The sequence below is a fragment of the Alexandromys fortis genome, unplaced genomic scaffold (genome assembly GCF_014885135.2).
Source record: "Alexandromys fortis isolate MF-2015 unplaced genomic scaffold, M_Fortis_MF-2015_v1.1 scaffold_30, whole genome shotgun sequence".
NCBI classification, from domain to species: Eukaryota; Metazoa; Chordata; class Mammalia; order Rodentia; family Cricetidae; genus Alexandromys; species Alexandromys fortis.
In genome coordinates this window covers 11521254-11539536 of record NW_026067922.1, presented here as the reverse complement: position 1 = coordinate 11539536, position 18283 = coordinate 11521254, and the positions used below count along the sequence as shown (strand labels likewise).

The 18283-nt window shown below is 47.4% G+C and overlaps 1 protein-coding gene across 1 annotated transcript; it reads right to left on the bottom strand.

Moving 5' to 3' along the window:
- Window positions 1-63: 63 nt before the first annotated feature.
- Window positions 64-16708, bottom strand: Pdia6 (protein disulfide isomerase family A member 6). Its single transcript, XM_050141951.1, has 13 exons — window positions 16593-16708; window positions 13326-13467; window positions 9594-9651; window positions 9054-9180; window positions 6655-6761; window positions 5467-5597; window positions 5100-5214; window positions 4306-4446; window positions 3657-3741; window positions 3476-3548; window positions 3034-3192; window positions 1253-1349; window positions 64-496 (listed from the first exon to the last, which is right to left on the bottom strand). The coding sequence occupies exons 1-7, from the start codon at window positions 16624-16626 to the stop codon at window positions 5103-5105; spliced, it is 711 nt and encodes a 236-aa protein (XP_049997908.1). The 5' UTR covers window positions 16627-16708; the 3' UTR covers window positions 64-496; window positions 1253-1349; window positions 3034-3192; window positions 3476-3548; window positions 3657-3741; window positions 4306-4446; window positions 5100-5102.
- Window positions 16709-18283: the final 1575 nt, after the last annotated feature.

The window sequence follows — 18283 nt, the reverse complement described above, 5'->3', positions numbered from 1 at the left end:
TTTTCAGGCTAAACATCAGACTCCAATTGTATGATGTGCCACTAATTTCATATATTATCAGCATTGTCCAAAATATCACTTTATTCTTTAATGGAAAAAGCCATTAATATTCAAACAAAGGAATCACATTTAAAAACCCTATACATAAGAAACAGCCTCCAAGAACAGTCAAGCAGCAGTCAGGAGGAGGGGAAAATGTTTTAACAGCCCAGTTTTCTTCAAAATATGCCAAAGAATACAATCCAATTCACGGCTACAATTCATAGAATTCTTCAGTGTTTTCTTGAGACGCTGAGGTTCACTGTTGCAGTGTTTCCAGGGCTGGCAAGTGCTGCTCGGAATGGCCAACAGCAGACACTGACCAGAACCTTCTCTGCTGGAAAACTGCCTGCTCCCAAGAAAGGAAGTTTGAAGGCTGCTGTGGCCCTCACAATTCATCCTTCTCCAGGTCATCGAGCTCCACGTCGCTCAGGTCAATGTCATCCTCCACAGGAAGCTGGGACATAAAGGGATGTTAGAGCCTCAAATGACCAACGGTTTCAACAGAAAAGCAAATTCCAGGATTCCAGATTCCAGCCTGGCTTTTGCACCAATTATAACATGGATGGGAAACCAGAGAACCTGGACAAGGCGGTGGGGGTGGGGGCAGGTGCAGGGGCAAAGTCTGACAAACGTAGCCTAGGCTGGCTTTGAAATCCTCCCACCTCAGGGTCCCACAGTTGATTCTACACATGCGCCTCACCCGAGCTTTCTGTCTGAGTTTTTGAAACAGGGCTTCATTCTTTAGCTCAAGTCTGACCTCATTCATGGCAATCCTCCTGCCACAGCCTTTCAAGAGTTGTAGTGTGGAAATTACAGGCATGAAACCAAGTTCCCCTGACCTTTAAATTGTGATTTCCTAAACTCCTAAACATGTTATGTAGGTGTATGAGTATTTGCCTGCATGTATGTCTATGTACCATGTGCACAAAATGCCCAGGGAACCCAGGAGAGGCCACTGGATCCCACAGGTCTGAAGTTGCACATGGCTGTAGGCCATCGTGTGGGTGCTGGGAATTGAACTTGGGTCCTTGGGAAGAGCAGCCAGTCCTCTTAACTGCTGAGCCACCTCTCCAGCCCCAATCATGATTTTAGTACAACTGTCTTTCTCTAAAACCGAAGCCAGCCAGGCGTGGTGCATGCTGGTTATGGTGGACGCGGTTTCCAGACACAGAGACACAAGCTGGGAGAAGAGCCCCTCAGTGCCACTTACCTCACCATCTTTCCCATCCCAGGGCTCTCTGGCAGTGATGGTAGGAAAGGAACCACCGCCCACGGGTGCTGTGGAGCCACGTCCGAAAGACAGTTCCCTTGGAAAAAAAATACCCAATGCATTTAGATGTACTTCCAATGAGTAAACTGTCGAAATGCAATGTATCGTGCACCCATTAAGTCAAGCACCACTTCTAAGGTTTTCTTTTTCTTTTTTAAAAAATAAATAAAACATGAGAGGGTGTTTTTAAAATAAGTTCACTCAGCAAAAGCTGCCCATGACCCTTTGCCTGCTAAGCATATGAGCTGAAAAGCTCATTACTAGTGAGGAGATGCTTTCAGCCAGCCAGCCGGGTGCTGGAGAGGGCAGACGCACCAAGTGTTTGCCAGTAAGGCTTGAACATCTACACTGAAAAATACTACCAGAGAGAATCCTTGATCCTCTGCCCTCTACCAGCTGCTGGATACAGGCATCCACATATCCAGCTCTAACTGGACTTTTGAATGCTGTCTTGTGGAGTGTTTCTGTTGGTGACATTTTGAGACTACTGTAGCCCAAGCTGGTCTTGCACTTCTGGTCCTGCTGAGTGTACAGACAACAGCATGCACCACCGTGTCAGGCTAAAACCTGTCTTTTACATTGGGTTCTTTAGTTTTATGCTATTTATTTTTTGTAGAATACTTTTAAGAAAACCATTACACAAAGAAACAAATTCACTACTAAGCCAGGCACTGGTGGCGCATACCTTTAATCTCAGCACTTGGGAGGCTGAGGCAGGTGGATCTCTGTGAGTTTGAGACCAGCCTGGTCTACAGAGTGAGTTCCAGGACAGCTAGGGATACAAAACAATTCATTACTCTGGTTCTACTTATTCCCGCTTGAGGAACTGTGCAGTTTCTCTTTATGTCTTACTAACATTACAGGACTTACAGGAAGGTTTTCAATGCAACATTCCTCACTGTGATTAAGCACAGCACAACTGGTAGTCTACAGCCTGAGTGTGGCCCCTGGCCCAGGCACACTTACAGGGCAGTCTCAGCAGAGTGCCAGCCACCAACTTTTGTTATCAAGCAGAAAGTTAAAAACTCTCACTTCACATGGAAGCTGAGAAATGAACAAGAAAGCAAGCAGGAAGAGGAAACACAATTGGCCTCTCTAGGTCAATGCTTGCATTTGCCCAAGAACTGATGGAGTGAGCTTTAGGAAGAGGTGAACAGCAGAGCAGGATGGGAGCTCTGCATACTGGCTTAGGGATTAAGAGCCATCATGTTCGCCCACAGCAGGAGGACCCTCACTTTCACACACATTCCAAAGCCAAGGGTTCTGACCTGAGGTCAGCAATACCAAGTACAACTAAGGGTGGGAAGGTGAGACGCGCACAAGGCCTTGGGAGACCTTGTAGTTACACCCGTGCAACACGACAAGCATGGCAGGGAGAGCGGGACGCCTGCCACAGGAAAGAGGGATGACTTAAAAGTTCAAGTTTACAAACATCCAATTACTGTTATGCTGTTTGTTTGTTTGTTTGAGACAGGGTTTCCTGTCGCTTTGGAGCCTGTCCTGGAACTAGCTGCTGTAGACCAGACTGGCCTCAAACTCACAGAGATCCACCTGTCTCTTGCCTCCCAAGTGCTGGGATTAAAGGCGTGTGCCACTGCCACCCAGCCAATTACTCTTATGTTTTAAATGCAAACTAGTTCTGCTACTGTCTGGTTGACACATAACAATATAAATCAACAAAACCCAACAAATGAGAAAATAAACAACTAAGAAAATATTACCTGAGAAATTCATTTATGCCTTGTTCACTGAAAGACCCTTTGAGAAGAGCAAACTTCATTTTGCGTGCGTTGATGGCTGCCATAGCAGGGTACCCAAAGCCTCCGATCCCCAGTGCATTCTCCAGTTCATACTGAGCTCCAGCTTCTGTCCACAGCCACCTGGGAAAGCAGACTGGCTTTAGGGTAAGAACGCTTTTTTGGATCAGGATCTAAGTTACATCCAAATCTTAGAAAGGAGCGTGGGATGGGCACGTGCTCAGATCCTACAAGGCTGTCGTCCACTGAGCCACAGATTTCCTGTGCTACCTAAACTTAGGTTATCACTCATATCTCAGGACTGGTAAGTAACAAGCAGACACACACTGCAAAGAACGTTTGAGGCAAGAGGCAGGAAGGTCTGCACCCTGTTCACAGAGGTCAGACTTTGAGCTTCAGAACTCACCCCCACATTTTCTTCTTGTATTTGTCAGCCAGTTTCAGGAGAACTTCCAAGTAAGAGTTTCTGCCTGCGGCCCCTGATTTACAGACAAGAACACGGAGGGTGAAATAAAATCAGTTTAGTCAGGAAGTACTCAGAGCAGTGGCAGAGGCAGCGGCAGCAATGAGACCCAGCCTGTGCTCACCTGTGTCCAGGATGTGGGGCAGCACGGCCACGACACACAGCTGATGCTCCTCACATGTCTTCTTGGCAACGTCCTCGTTGATTATCTGCACCAAGACAGGGCAGTTGTGCAACGCGACACCAGAGATCCCTACATGTCTCCTCACACAGACATGCCATCTAGAACCCTCTAGAAATGCATGCCATCATTCATTCCTAGGCCACCTAAGCAGTCTCTAAAACTGCAATGCCCTGGTACAGCCCGGCCTGGCACAGCTGAATAAATAGGTCACATGTCTGTGGGAGGCTCTTGTCTTGTTTTCTCAAAAGCGCATGAAGGCGGGAGTGATCTTCCCTCTCGGTGCTGCTGTGAAAACTGGAGGCGTCTGCACTGCAGGCCAGAGCCAGGCAGGGCTCCAACAGCCCAGGTGACGGAATCCACTCAGGTGAGGTTTTGTACAGTATTTTAATCCCCCAAAGTAGTAAATTAAAGAAAGGGAGTAAATCACTGGGGCACATGCCTATAATCTCAGTATTTGTGGGGCAGAAACAGGAAGACTGCTGTGAATTCAAGGCTAGTTTGGGCTACACAGTCAAAAGCAAAAGCTCACCCAGATATAAAGGGTTCACAGCAGACTGGAGCTTCCTCACCACCAGGGGGAGCACTTTACCTCGAGCAGCTCTGGAGGCGGGGCATTATCCGAGAACAAATCGAGGGCCCTTGACACTATGTCTGATCTTGTCCGCCCACCATCATAGTCTGCAGGAGACTCGCCTTTCTGAAATATCTTGATTGTAGGGAATCCTCTAATCTGTTAAAGTACAGTAACAACCACAATATTTTAAAAAGGAAAATTGAATAATAACAATAAACCCACAATCTTTATGGTTTCTAAAACCACTTCACAGACACTTCACTATCACAAAAATATGCTCCAGTCACGCATAGGCACATACCTGTAATTCAAGTTATTCTGGGAGGCTGAAGCAAAGATCACAAGTTGGAGCCACTCTGGGCCACTTAATAAGACACCGCCTCAAAAATAAATACGTAAGTGCTGGGAACTTAGCACCGTGGTAGAGCACTTGCCTAGCATACACCATGGCTTAAATCATCAAAACGGGGGTAGGGGGAGTTCCCAGCTGGAAACCAGTCAGAGTTTCATTACTTGAGGAGTTCAAACCCTGTCCAAGCTCTGGGTATTTAATACAGTCCGTATACTCCAGAACAAGAAGATCAATTTTCAAAAGTCAAATGAGAACACCTGTAAAACCCAGGGCCAGCAGAGGCCAAGTGGAGTGATGCGCACTAACCCACCAGTCCCGAGTGCCAACGACAGCTAGGGATCTCTTCATCCACAAGTGCTTAAACACTTCCCTGCCTACTTCCAAGGGAGGCCAGGGGTCAAACACTGTTGAAAATCTTGAGTATTTCTCCAAGTAAATGAGTCGTAAACACACTCACCCCTTATCGGCTGGCTAGAACCTGATTCACGGTGGCATCCACAGCTGCCAGCTTCACCTTCCCCTTGGTTTGCTCCTTCACTTCTGTGGCTGCGGCCGCCCACTCTGGCTCCAGGCTACAGAAACCCATTTGAGAAGCACAGTGAGCCCACAGCACAGGTCCTCACACCGACTGAGCTCTACATTCTGGCTTTCACACTTCAAACACATCTTGGTGGCTTCATCAAAGGGATGATGCACCTTCCCCCAATCTGGACACTAGCTGAATCTGGACCCTGGCTGAATCTGGGGATAGCACAGCTTGGAGCCGGATGACTATTACCAGAAGCACCATGACTGAATACTCTTATTTGGTCAAAGGCACTTACTTTTTGCAATGTCCACACCATGGAGCATAAAACTCAACCATCCAAACATCTTCGCTGTCAAGGACATTCTTATCAAAGGTGTCATCCGTCAGCTCTATCACGTCCTTTTTACTTGAACTGTCGCCTCTGCCCTGTCACAGCAACAGGAAATGTTAAACGACTACCCGGTCAAAAACGAACACCACTACAGCAAGTAGTCATCTTACAAGGTAATCAAGGTTTCGATTTGCTCATTAGCAAATAAATGAAAACACTAATGACTGAATGGGAAGCATTCCTTACTATGATTTTTGCTTGGTAGCAGTAACACTTCTTGCTACATTCAGAACAACTTATGATCTGCCTTGAATTCTTCCACCTGCTGTGTTTATGAAGAGCTCAATGCAGGCTCCAGCAGAGTGCTTTGTGCAGACACAACTGTTTCTATGTTCACATTGCAGTCCAGATCCTTCAAACAGCTGACACCAGTGCTTCGTCTTCCCAGGACTTGACGACAGGCAAGGACTAGGCCACGAGTCTACACCCTTAGACCTGAATTTTCTTCAGGCAGACCTATGGTGCTGATCACTCTGCTATGCCTGTCTTCAGGTTAATTGCCATGGCAGAGGCAAGGCAACGGTGTCACCTATGAGTAGGGCTAAGACTGTCTAAGTTGGTCTGGCCCTTAGGGCAGAGAGCCGTTTTGTAAACAGCTTCATTTCTAAGGGCGCATCACAGTCAAGCTTTGGAGCACAAATCCTAGAACAGGAACTTGTTTCTCTTCCTCTTCCTATTTACCCTGCAGAACTCCCCACTTACTCCAGACTCTCACAAAAAGAGTCTGGAAAGTGAGTCCAGGATTCTATTCTCCTCTCGGAACTGGGAAGGTCATGAGATCGCAGAGCCTTCCGCACCCAGCACGGAGCTTCTTCACTGTGTAGTTCCAACTCCCCATTCCAGGCTAGGGTCATTCTCAGACTGTGACTAAGTGGGTCTTGCCATGTAACTCTAAGGATGGCAAGAACAGCTGGGTAGAGTGTACACTCCTGTAATCCCAGAACTCGGGAGGTAGAAATAGAAGAATCTGAGGTCATCCTTGGCCACAAAGAGAATCCAAGTCTAGCCTAGGCTACATGGCTCCCTTTGTAAGGAACACACACATTCAGGCAGAAAACCAAGACACATTAAGTCAGCACCACACAGCCTTACCTGTTTTCCAGAACTGTACCCACCGCTCCGCCCACCAAGGCGATCCTTCACGAGCTGGCGCAAAGCACTGAGGGCAGCTTCTACGATGGCTTCCCCAGTTCTGCCACCTGTGGGACAGCAAGGGACAGGCAGTCTCAGGCTGGCCTTCTGCACAAGGGCCGCATAACTCCACATCTGTCAGCAACTGATGGTGATCAGGTCTCATGCACTCACTGTGGCACTCTCCCAGAATGCACTCTGCCCTAGACTCCCCACTCGAAATGCCAGTTTCTTCAGTTCCCTGTCCACTGTCTGTAAATCTTCTAATGAGAATCTCATGCTACTGAATGGACAATATGAACATGGACAACACGCTTACAGCTAGCCGGCCAGGAAGACGGGAAAACTTCCCAAATGCCGGGGAGAAAGTCAACACACCTTTTCTACGACACAGAGAATAGACAGGAGAGTATGGGAAGAGAGGAACACGGGACATGGAGAGTAGACAGAGTGTGTGGGAAGAGAGGACACAGGACACGGAATACATGCCTCGAAGCCACCCTCAAAAGTTGAAAGGCCAAGCTCTAATTGAGCTCCAACATCACATTAGAAGGGAGACACTGGAGAACCACCTGACCTGTGGCTCCTGTCTTCTGTGGTCCACTTAGCCACAGTCCAAGAATATGGTTTGTCTTAGCTCTCTGAAGCAAGACCGCAGTCACTAACTTCCATAGTTCTCCTCTACTGTTAGTTACTGTTGGCCTCCGACTGCCTAGCTTATAAAGGACACATGGATAGGGAAAGAAAGCTGCTTTACGGTCATGCATCTACCAAACTGTACGAAGAGAACACTTAGGAAGCGCTCAGTTAACCGAAGGGCCAGACTCAACATGAGAGCAGCCCTCCAGCCCTGCCACAGATAGCGCTATATCCCAGCCAGTGTCCTTGTCCCACCCTATGGAACAGAATGTACCCAAGGAGAACCCCTCTAGGGAAAGAGGGTTGACCCACTCTTCCCACAGCAGGCCATACGCATACAAGCACTATCTATCTCCGGGGTCAATCTGCCTCTTGTAACCACTCGGTTCTGCGGTTGTTGTGCAAAAGCAGCCTTGCCAATCCGTGAAGTCCCAGGTGGGGCTATGTCCCAAACACCTTATTTAGGGCAGGTGAGATGGCTCAGTAGGTAAACGTGCTTGGCACCAAGCCGGGCAACCTGAATTCAATTGCTGAGATCCACGTGGTAGAAGGTGAGAGAATTCCTGAAAATGGTTCTATGACTTCATATGAGCACTGAAGTCCATTCATGCCACCAATAAATAAGTATAATAACAGCCTTATTTACAAATAACCATGGCCATAGCAGAATGCTCTAAGTATTCTGTTTTCGTCAAGCAGTAAAACTATAACCAATTATCGTTTTGAAGCAGACAGACACGCTTACTCTGGAAAACAAAACTCATCACCAAGAAGAAACCAAGCATCCAAGGATTTGTATCCAATGATTCTGACTCCCAAGTCTAGAGATTTACCAAGCAGACTATTACCAAGTATGTGTCCCCTACCCTTGGCATGGACTATTTCAATTTTGGTAGCCTGGGCAGACTTCCTGCCCCTTTACAGAAAAGCAGCAAGGCCAGAGCAGTTAAGTGCTGTGTGGACCAGAGGCCCAAGCATGGAGAGGCGGGGCAGTTATAGCAGGCTGTGCCTTGAGTTTACTCTTTAGATTCCACAGCCCTGGGACTTCCCCAGGCCGAGTCTGACTGGGATTCAGCCCACAGGCACTTCTGTTCACATACTCAATTATCAGTTACTTTATGACATATTTAGCAAATCTTTAACCTTGAATGTACAAACACAGCTCACCAACAGACAGGCCAGTCCTATCCCCAGTGCTGCTCTAAAAGCAGTGTGACTAAGATAATATTTAATCCTGGGAATTCAGGGCCGGAATTCTCTAGTTGCCTCCTAATAGACACACACAATTCTCTTATCTCTAGAACTGGGAGAATGCGGAGTACCTATTATCAATAGTTTATGACACTAATAATAGTTTCCCAGTCAATGGTGCGTGCGTTAAGGCATAAAGACTATAGGCAAATAATACTATGTATGTTTTGCCAGTCTCTAGTCTTACAGTGAAGGGAGGAAAACAGATCTTCATCAAATATGAAGTAGCTGTAATAGGAAAGGCATGGAGCTAAGTGGGCCCTAAAACCACCCTAAAGAACTGACATTCACGCACACACGTGCCTGGACACACCCCCTTACCTACAAGCTAATACTCAAAACCTGGAGGAGATACTGTATCTGTGATGACTGTGTCTGTCAGCACAGATAGCAAGGTCAAGTCCCTGCGGGAGCCAGGCTGACTGGTAACAGACGGAGTCGCCTACAGGGGAATGGAGTAGAGTCCTTACCCTGATAATCTTCTGGTTTGTTTTTGTTCGCTCCAAATATCTTGATGGTAGGAAATCCCTGGACACCGTACTGACCGCCCAGGGACTGATGCTTATCTGCGTCCACTGCACCAACTTTGACAACATCCTGAGGAAATACAGACAGGTTACCTCCTTTCCCTACCCTACAGCCCTGTCAGCCTCAAGTACACAAGGTAAAAAGAGCTCAGTGACGTTACAAGGACCACTGAGGAGGTTAGCCTTGAAAGAAGAGCATTTAAGTTGCACAATGGGTGCAAATCCAGCCAAAGTGGAGTGTCTCCGGGGGACAACTGGACACCAAAGACTTCAGAACCAGCATGGCTAAGATAATTACATAATTTAGCTTGGAATCAGATGAAATAAAACCTGATGACATGAGAATAGTATCTGCCCCACACCCTTCCCCCCACATGGTATTTGGCAGCACTCAGGACTTCACCATGCAAATTATCTTCCCAGCATACACTAACCCATCTTCAAATTTAAACACACAGCGAATGGGCCGCCTCAGACACTCACTTTCAACGCAGTGGCTGCTTTTTTCCACTCTGGTGTTAACCTCTGGCAATGACCACACCTGCGAGAGGCAAAACACAAATAAGGTTGACAGTTAAATCCTTTGACCTTCAGTTCATAAAGCAGCCACCAGTGGGGGACTCCACAGGGCCGGGAGCTTGTAAGGTAGACAAGGACTAGAAGGCCCAGTGACTGTACTTAGGGTACTCAGCGTCTCATAAATCTAACAACTCCAGCAAACCATAACCGCTCAACAAACAATCACACAGGCAATCCTTTTGCAGGCACTAATTCTGTAAAACCAACCAAAACCTTCTGTAATTCAGGCAGGACAGGACAAACCTGTCAGGACAGTACATGGGTGGCAGAGGCAGGACCACAAGTTCAAGGCTAGCCTGGTCTACACGGTAAGTTTCAGCACAGCTAAGACAAGCACACAGCGAGATCCTCTCTCAAAGGCCAAACAAACACAATGTGCTGTGAACTATAACAGCATACTGTGTGACAGAAACAGAAATCCACTTCTACCATCCAGTAAGGTCATGGTAACCGCACCACTCAATCTCACGGCCGTGCAATGCCCACTGTGTGCAGACAGTGTAGTTTACTACCAGGCAGTATGGTAAATATTTTAACAAGGTTTTCCTTGTCTCTTCTACCTGGGGCTCTAAGGACATCACTGGATCTGTGTAAAGCCGAGGACAGAACTTCACGACTCTCTTCACTCTAGAAACAGAGGCTGGCAAATGACGACTCCAGAGCTAGCCTGCCTGCCCCACCATGCTCCCATGAAGACACCACGTAATTAATACTCTAGAGGGACATTTTAAGCAAGGTTATTCTGCAGTAGTGCCTTGATCGGAGCTTTAACATATTAATAAACGCATTTATGTATGCTTCGCTGCTTAGGTGAGACACTTAAAATCCGGAAGTTAAATACTCACAAGGCTTAGGTTTCGGTTTCTCTAAGACAGGAGGATTCAAATTAAATGGTTAGAGCACACACTGCTTCAATCTGATATTAGGCCCTATGCACAGACCAAAGTACCACATAAAAATTAATCCATTTTTTGCTAGCCTATAATAGAAACTTAGAAGTTCTTTCTATTATAAATGTAAACATCTAGAGTTATAGTGATATTTCACTTATATTTTAATAAATAAATCTTGACTGAAGTTCAGAGAGTAAAACTGCCTCACTGGTCATCCTTAGATGAGGCAATGGTGACAAACACCTTTAATCCCAGTAGTCACGTCAGTTTGCCATAGAAACCGGGCAGTGCACACCTTTAATCCCAGCCCTAGAGAGGAATATAAAACGGGAGGAGACAGCTCTCACACACAGTCTCATGAGATTCCAGGAGACAGATTCGCCATTTCAGAGTGAGGTAGGGGTAAGAGCCAGTGGCTGGCTGTTTTGCTTTTCTGACCTTCAGGATGAACCCCAATTTCTGTCTCTGGGTTTTTATTCATGGTGTTACACAAAATTGGTGAGATTACTACTACTTAATGGCTTCCATAAATAAAAACCACAGCTATTTTCTTATTTATTATTACAATTGCTGAAGACACTGTAACATCATTTATGTGTACAACATCTTTAGAATTACACAGCTGTTAGACTTGCTGATGCTTCTTGGTATTTATTAGTTTAGAAAAGAAATGCAAATCCATAATCCTGAAATTTTAAATCCAGAGGTGGCGATGTAGCTCAGGGCCCAGTGTGAGCATAGTCCTGGTTCAACTCCCAGCACTGCAAAAAGTAAAAAACAAGCAAAACCATCCAGATAGGAAACCTCTGGAGCACTACATGACACCCAGTTCTGCGTTTTTGAGTTTTAAAGATGTTCAGTGGGTAAAATCTGTGTAAATACTTCAAAATCTGAAAAACTCCAAATACCTCTGGCCCCAAGCATTGTAGATAGATCCTCAATTTGTACTCTGCCCCTTCATCTCTTTTTGAGTCTCATGAAGTCCAAAGGTTGACACTGAACTTAAGATTCTCCCAAGTGTTTTAAAGAAAAGTTTTTGCTATGTAGCCCCAGAACTCCTCACATCTCCTGCCTCAGGTTCTGGAGCGCTAGAGCTAACAGCATGTGCCATTATGCCCTACATCTAAAGCCTTTCCTTTGTGAGGGAACCCATGGTTGTCTCTGGGATGTTAGAAACCAAGCAGAAAAAAGGCTGAAAGCGATTGTTCTAATTAGACATTTTCTCAGAACACTACACATAAAGCTGCCAGCACAGTCGTTGCCTACCACATCCAGAACCTGCTCGAGATCACACCATCTGCTAGGTTTCCTGGGGGTGTTTTCTTGTGCTGCAGCTCTCAAAAACAAATGAACTACCCACGACATAAGAAGCTGAGTGTGCAAAATCGCCTCCCAGAGCCATTTGATAACTTAGCAGCCTGTACGAGTACTATTTGCCAGGCTAATTCAGATGGGCTAATGATGGAAACCAGCAATTAAATTTTAAAATCTTTAGAAGATAGTCAAAGCATTGTGCTGGCATGAACGTTAGGACTGACCCTTAGGTAATTTCCCAAGAAGCAGTGCTAAGTTTTGAGAACAGTCTCAGCATCCACAACAGAACTTTCAGCGGGCACACCCTAAAATACACCCACTCAGGATCCCACTTCGGGATCCGATGGTAAGAATGCCACGAGCCCAGGTCTGTGATCCCGGCTATTTGGGAAGACTAAGGCAAAGGAACAAGTTCAAGGCCAGCCTGAGCAACTTGATAAGAGCTTGCCTTGTGTCATATCCTGTGATGCTCTCGTAGTCCTGGTTACTGTGCTACTCCGTGTCTGGTTGGTGGTGCTGTGTGGGCAGGCTAGAAGGTGCAGCCTTACTTGAGGACGTGTATCACCGTGGTGGGCCTTGAGTGTCTCAACTCATGCCACCTCTAGTCAGCTGTCTCTGTCGCTCCAGCACCATGCCTTTGGTCGGCCACATCGGCTCCACCACTACGGACTCTCCTTTTTGAACCATAAGCCCAAATAAGCTCTTCTGAAAGTTGCCTTGGTTGTGGTGTTTTACCACAGCACTAGAAAAGTAACTAAGAATACCCCTTCCGAAGCTGACAAGATGCTGCTCTTTTCTTAGCTTAGCTCATCTTCAGCTGCTCGCAGAGGTCTGATGTTCTGCCACTTTACGGCCACCACAGCCCTGCACACTTCCCGCTGCTGCGTCTTTGCTTTCCTTTCCAGCACAGGCTTTACCCAGCGCGCAGTGCAGCGCCCTGGCCTCACTCCACTGTGCGTCCAGGGGACTGAACTCAGGTCATCATGCTTGGCTGTAAGAACCTTTTCCCCACAACTGACTCAATCTCTGAGGCTTTCAAGAGACTGACATGTATGACTCCAGTCTCCTAGGCTACAACTATTTGGACATGGTGGCATAGATCCGTAATCTCAGTTCTCAGGATGCTGAGACAAGAACGTATACGTTCAAGGTCAGTCTGGGCTACACAACTCCAGGGTTCCAGACCAACCTAGACCACACAGGACACCTGTACTATGTGCACATAAACACAATTAAAAACAGCTGGGCATGATGGTATAACAACTTTAATCCTGGCACTGGGGAGTCAGAGGCAGATGGATCTCAGCAAGTTCAAGGCCAGCCTGGTCTATATAATTACAGGTCAGTTGGAGCAAGTGACACTATGGCAAAATAAAAGCAAAATCAACTGGTTCATCTTTAAAAGGCGTAACTATTTTATAATACGTACCATGGAGCATAAAACTCTACAAGCCACAGGCTATTGCTCTGAATAACTTCTCTGTTGAAATTTGATGGTGTTAACTCGATGACGTCATCACTAGAGGAATACAGACCATTGACTGCCAGGAAGAAGGCACAGCTCACCAGACCTGGACAAACGACAAAACACAGCAGTGACAGCACGGCCCACAGTACAGGATCCTCTCCAACCCAAGGACCCTGCTGAGGAGGACAGCCTGGGCATGAAAGGCATGGATCACTCAAAATCATGCCAGTTGCTACTTCTAATGTCAAATGAAGCGCCTGATTCTTCACTGCTAGAATCTAGGAATCATCCTCATTTTGTAAATAAGCAAACCCAGGAAGAAAAGACCCACGTATGTTCAATGCAAACACGCCAAGTGGCAGAGTGGCTCTCTAACTCCTGTTTCCAAGACGTTGGTTATGTATGCCTTGGCATGAATACACAGATACATTATTCAAGAACACTGCATCTGATGGAATCCAATTTGTTTTTTAAAGATGCGAAAGCAGGGGAGATGGCTCAGTGGATTAAGAGCACTGGCTGTGCAAGCATGACGATCCAAGTTTGCACCCTTACTGTTCACATTAAGGGGTGAATACGGCTTTACATGCCTGTAACACTACCATGGGGGGACAGGAAGGGAGGGGCAGAAGGAGCCTAGCTGAAAGGTGGGCCTTTGACTTAGTGACCCTCTCTCATGGGAATGAGGTAGAGTGACAGAGGAAGACACTCAACATGCCCTTTTGGCCTCTGCCTATGCAGGTACAGGCGTATACATCTCTACACGCAAGAGAACGCATCACACACTCCCGCATCACAAACACACAACAGAAGGGAACTATAGAGAAAGGAATGGGACCAGAGGGACAGGAAATAGGAAAGGGTAATGGTGTATGTGTGTGTGAATATGACCAAAGTACATTTGTACATGCATGAAAATGTCACAAGGAAACCCACTATTCTGTATAGCTAATATATCCAAATATAAATGTCTAAGAAATACATTGCATTTGAATTATAGATGGGGTCAATACTGTAGAAACTTATGAAATAAAAGTGGCCTTTACTAAGAGTGATGTCACACAAACCAAGAAGTATGGACTGAGAGACAATCATCACACTACCAGGGACAGCAAGATAGGCTGAAGCTCGCTACTGCATTTAATGACAACGTTGTCTGTGAGCACCTGGGCAACTGTGACAGTAAAAATAACCAGCAGCTAGTGGGCAGTGGATTGGAGAGAGGAGGCAGTAAGTCCAGACAGCTCTTTCAGTGAGTTTCGTTAGGAGGAACTGGGGCGAGCAAGCCTGTGTAGAATAGAGGGAATTCCAAAGAGTTGGAGAGAAAATAGAAACAGATTTTATTAATATTTTTATACTGAGCATGTGCTGAAATCATGATGGGTTAAATAAAGATGAGCAGGGCTTAGTGACAGGATACGTCCTGTAAAGTATGTGTGTAGCCGATCTTACCACTGCAACAAAGCCACAAATAGGGACAGCTAGGACATCATTAGAGCGTACAATCCAATGGGGTTGCCACCATAAATGAGGCCAATACGTAAAATTAACTCAAAGTGCCCTCACCTCTTCTGCTTTAGTGTGGCACCTAGGAAATTTAGGATTACATTACATAGAACATTCGCATCATTGTGTTTCTATTGGATGGTGCTGTTCAGCCAAGGGACTCGCAGAGCTTGTCACAAGAGTGCTGGGATTAAAGCCGTGTCCAGTGAGTTCTACTCCTTTATAAGAAGTTTATCTTGTTTATGAAATTGTTATGAATTCATATTTGCTTGATACACTAATGTCTTACGAAAATTTCAGAAGTGGAGAAAAAAAATCAGAAGTTATGGAAACTGTACACAAAGTCATATGGACAATGACCTCCAACACACTAGAACCTTGCTGCAATCTACTTCTGACTGGTGGTCACTCAGAAGTTTTTTAAGGTGTTTAGGTCTTAGATCTTGGATAAATTGTTTCAATTGGGTAGCCATCTGTTAAGGAAAGCTCTTTAGAGAACTAGGCAAAAGTGTACAGACAAAAGACTGAACCACAAATTGCCCATGCAAAAGAAATGCCTCCCTCCCTGAAGCATGGAGTCACTACCCATCCCTGTGGATGCCTGCCCAAATGGCCAGGAGAAGCAGAACCTTCCAATTCTGCCTCAGTCTACCCAACTGATGGCTCCAAGAAGATCTACCAGGTCAGGATCAAACACACTGTCCCCTCATATCTGCTCTCCCAGCATCACCCCCCTCCTCGGGTGGGGATGGTGGGGGGGGGGGCGGGCTGAGTAGGTCAATGCTGAGCCATCAAGTTCCGCTGGGCCACTCTACAGTGACTATGAGCACCACCGGGAAACAGAACTCCCGGGGTCCACACACGGATGCGTGCAGATGGTTTGGCCATCTGTGGCTTCCCATTCAATCTCCGCAGCCGTTAAGGGTGTTAGAAATTCACGCCTGTAATATTTCTGCCTGGCACCCGCCTGCAGCAGGGTGTCCAAAAGAGGGCTGACTACCTGATTAAAATAATGAGCTAATTGATAGGCTCACTTTCCCAGCCACTCCATGGGGAAAGCTAGAGATTAAATCTTTTCCCTCTCATCTGCTCTCTACGGTAACCCAGCAAGTACTTCTTAAACATGTACTACCGCTCATAGGGTGAGGACAGTTGAAAGAAGAAAAAAAAATAAAAAGAACACTGGCAGAAAGGTGAGAAAACACGCTGCCGGTCACAGACAGTAAATGAAAGAGAAGGGAGTGCAGGGACCTATCTTACTTTCTTTCCAGTCATGATCTAGGCTGCGTTAAGTACTGTCTAAAGACTCTAGGGCCGTGAACAAAGCCAGCCGAGGAAGGAGGGGACCCCAAAATTCACCCACTGGGTCGCTAACCATCACTCCGGGGCACCTAGGCGGACGTTCAAAGGCATGCGGTGAGGCCTCCCTTGGAAGGCACTGCCCACCTTCAGTCCGCATCTCAGGTCCGACCTCTACGACACGCGCCCAAAAGTGAAGGCTGAGCTGAGCCGGTGGTGGCCGGCGCTCGAGGTGAGCAGAAGCAGTGAGTCCCCGACTCCCCGGGGCCTCCTGCAGAGGGCCCGGCTGGGCCTCCCCCTCCCCGCCGGCCAAGAAGTCCCCAAGCCGGGCCGGCACCCCGTTCCCTCCACTCGGGCCTGCTCCGCGGCCCCGGACTCTCCGGCCAATCCCAGCCCGGCCTCCGCTCGCAGGGCCGCGCTTACCGAGCTCCAGGCGAGCCATGCCGAGAAGCCGCATTCTGTCCGCGCCGCCGCCGCTTCGGCTCTGCCGCGCCCACGTCCCGCCCTCGGCTTCTAGCGGGCGGTGCGCCGGCGCGCGGGGGCGGGCCGGAAGGGCTCGCCGCGCCGTGGCCGCCGCTCATTGGCCTCTGTGGACTTCGCTCGCGTGCATGGCCAATGGGAAGAGGCCGGGTAGAGGTTACCGGTTTGGGTCCCCACCCCCATCCCCCGTGGGGCCAGGGACCTGCCGAGGAGCGGAGCGGGATGGGGCGGGGTCGGTATGGGCGGGGAATGAAGGGGCGGGTCCAGTGGACGTCGGGCTACGTCCTTGCGAGTCCCCCCCCCCTTGTCTCCATAAGTTTTCCTGGGTTAACTGAAGACTCCAAGGCTGAGGTCTTCATTTCTCCCAGTCCCTCATTCTCTTCCCTCTTTGCCTCCCTCGTGGCTCCTTCCAGTTCTCACTCTTTGACCTGTCTCTTTCTGTTGGGACAATAGCCGCGGGTCTTCAAGTGTGTTTACGACCTTATTAAATGTCATATTTATTCCTTTGTATGCGGACTGAGTATCCAGTGAAACCCATTTGCCGAGCTTACTCGGTATATAGCATCATTCCACAGTTCTTTATTTTGTTAAAGTGACTTCAAAGCCTTGTTCACTCACGTGACCCCCGTGACCCTCAGAGTTTAAAGAACAGGGTTCTTTGGTCTTGGCGGTGGGGGATGGGAACTAAACTGTATCACCTGGCCGAGAGAGCGCTCAACAATATTTACAAAGGTGTTTTAAGGCTAACAGAATAAGACACAATTAAAAAATAATGACTGGGGACGCCGCTCTGTTGGTAGAGCTCTTGCCTAGTATGCACGAAGCCTGGGGTGGACCTGGGCCGCCACAGAAACATCGTGACTGTGCTTGGCTAGTTTTATAGTAATTTGACTCAAGCTAGAATTATCTGAAAGGAGGGAGTCACAATTGAGGAAATGCTTCCCTAAGATCCATCTGTAGGGCGTTTTTTTCATTAGTGATTGAGGAGGTTCATCCCTGGGCTGGTGATCCTGAGTTCTATAAGAGAGTAAGCTAACCAAGCCGAGAGGAAAAAGCCACTAAGCAGTATCCCTCTGTGGCCTCTGTCAACTAGACACGATCAAGAGGAAGGGGGGACCTCCAGGAATTGCTTCCATCAATGTGGCCCAATGGGTATGTCTGTGTGGGTATTTTGTTTGTTTGTTTGTTTGTTTTTGGATTGGTTGGTTGATAATCCATGGTGAAGGACCCAGCCCACCAATGGACAGGAGGTCCTAGTCTGTTTAAGAAAGGAAACTGAACGTGAGCTAGGAGGCAAGCCAGGAGGCAGGGTTCCCTTGGGCTCTCTGCTTCAGTTTCAGCTTCCAGGTTCCTGCCCTTGTCTTTTGATGATGGACTCTAACCCAAGTTAACTCTTTCCATTCCACGCTGCCTTTGGTCAGTGTTTTCATCACAACAGAAAACAAACTAAGAGGACCGGACTGTGCTAGGTACTGCTGGAGGCACAGCCAGCCACCGGCCTGGTAGCACTCAGCTGACCCAGAGGTCAGGGAGACAAAGGCACAGTGTGCTGCTGTGTTCTTGGGTTCCGCTTCAATGAAGACCCCGGTACCGTGGAACCCAGCATTAATCTTTCTGTTTGCTTGTTTTTGCTT

Excerpts from the sequence above, each read along its gene's own strand:
- Pdia6 (XM_050141951.1), bottom strand. The coding sequence starts at position 16,626 with ATGCGGCTTCTCGGCATGGCTCGCCTGGAGCTCG. Across the intron at positions 13,468-16,592 it reads CATGGCTCGCCTGGAGCTCG|GTCTGGTGAGCTGTGCCTTC; the intron begins GTAAGCGCGGCC and ends TCGTTTGTCCAG. Across the intron at positions 5,598-6,654 it reads GGTACAGTTCTGGAAAACAG|GGCAGAGGCGACAGTTCAAG; the intron begins GTAAGGCTGTGT and ends TTGCTGTGACAG.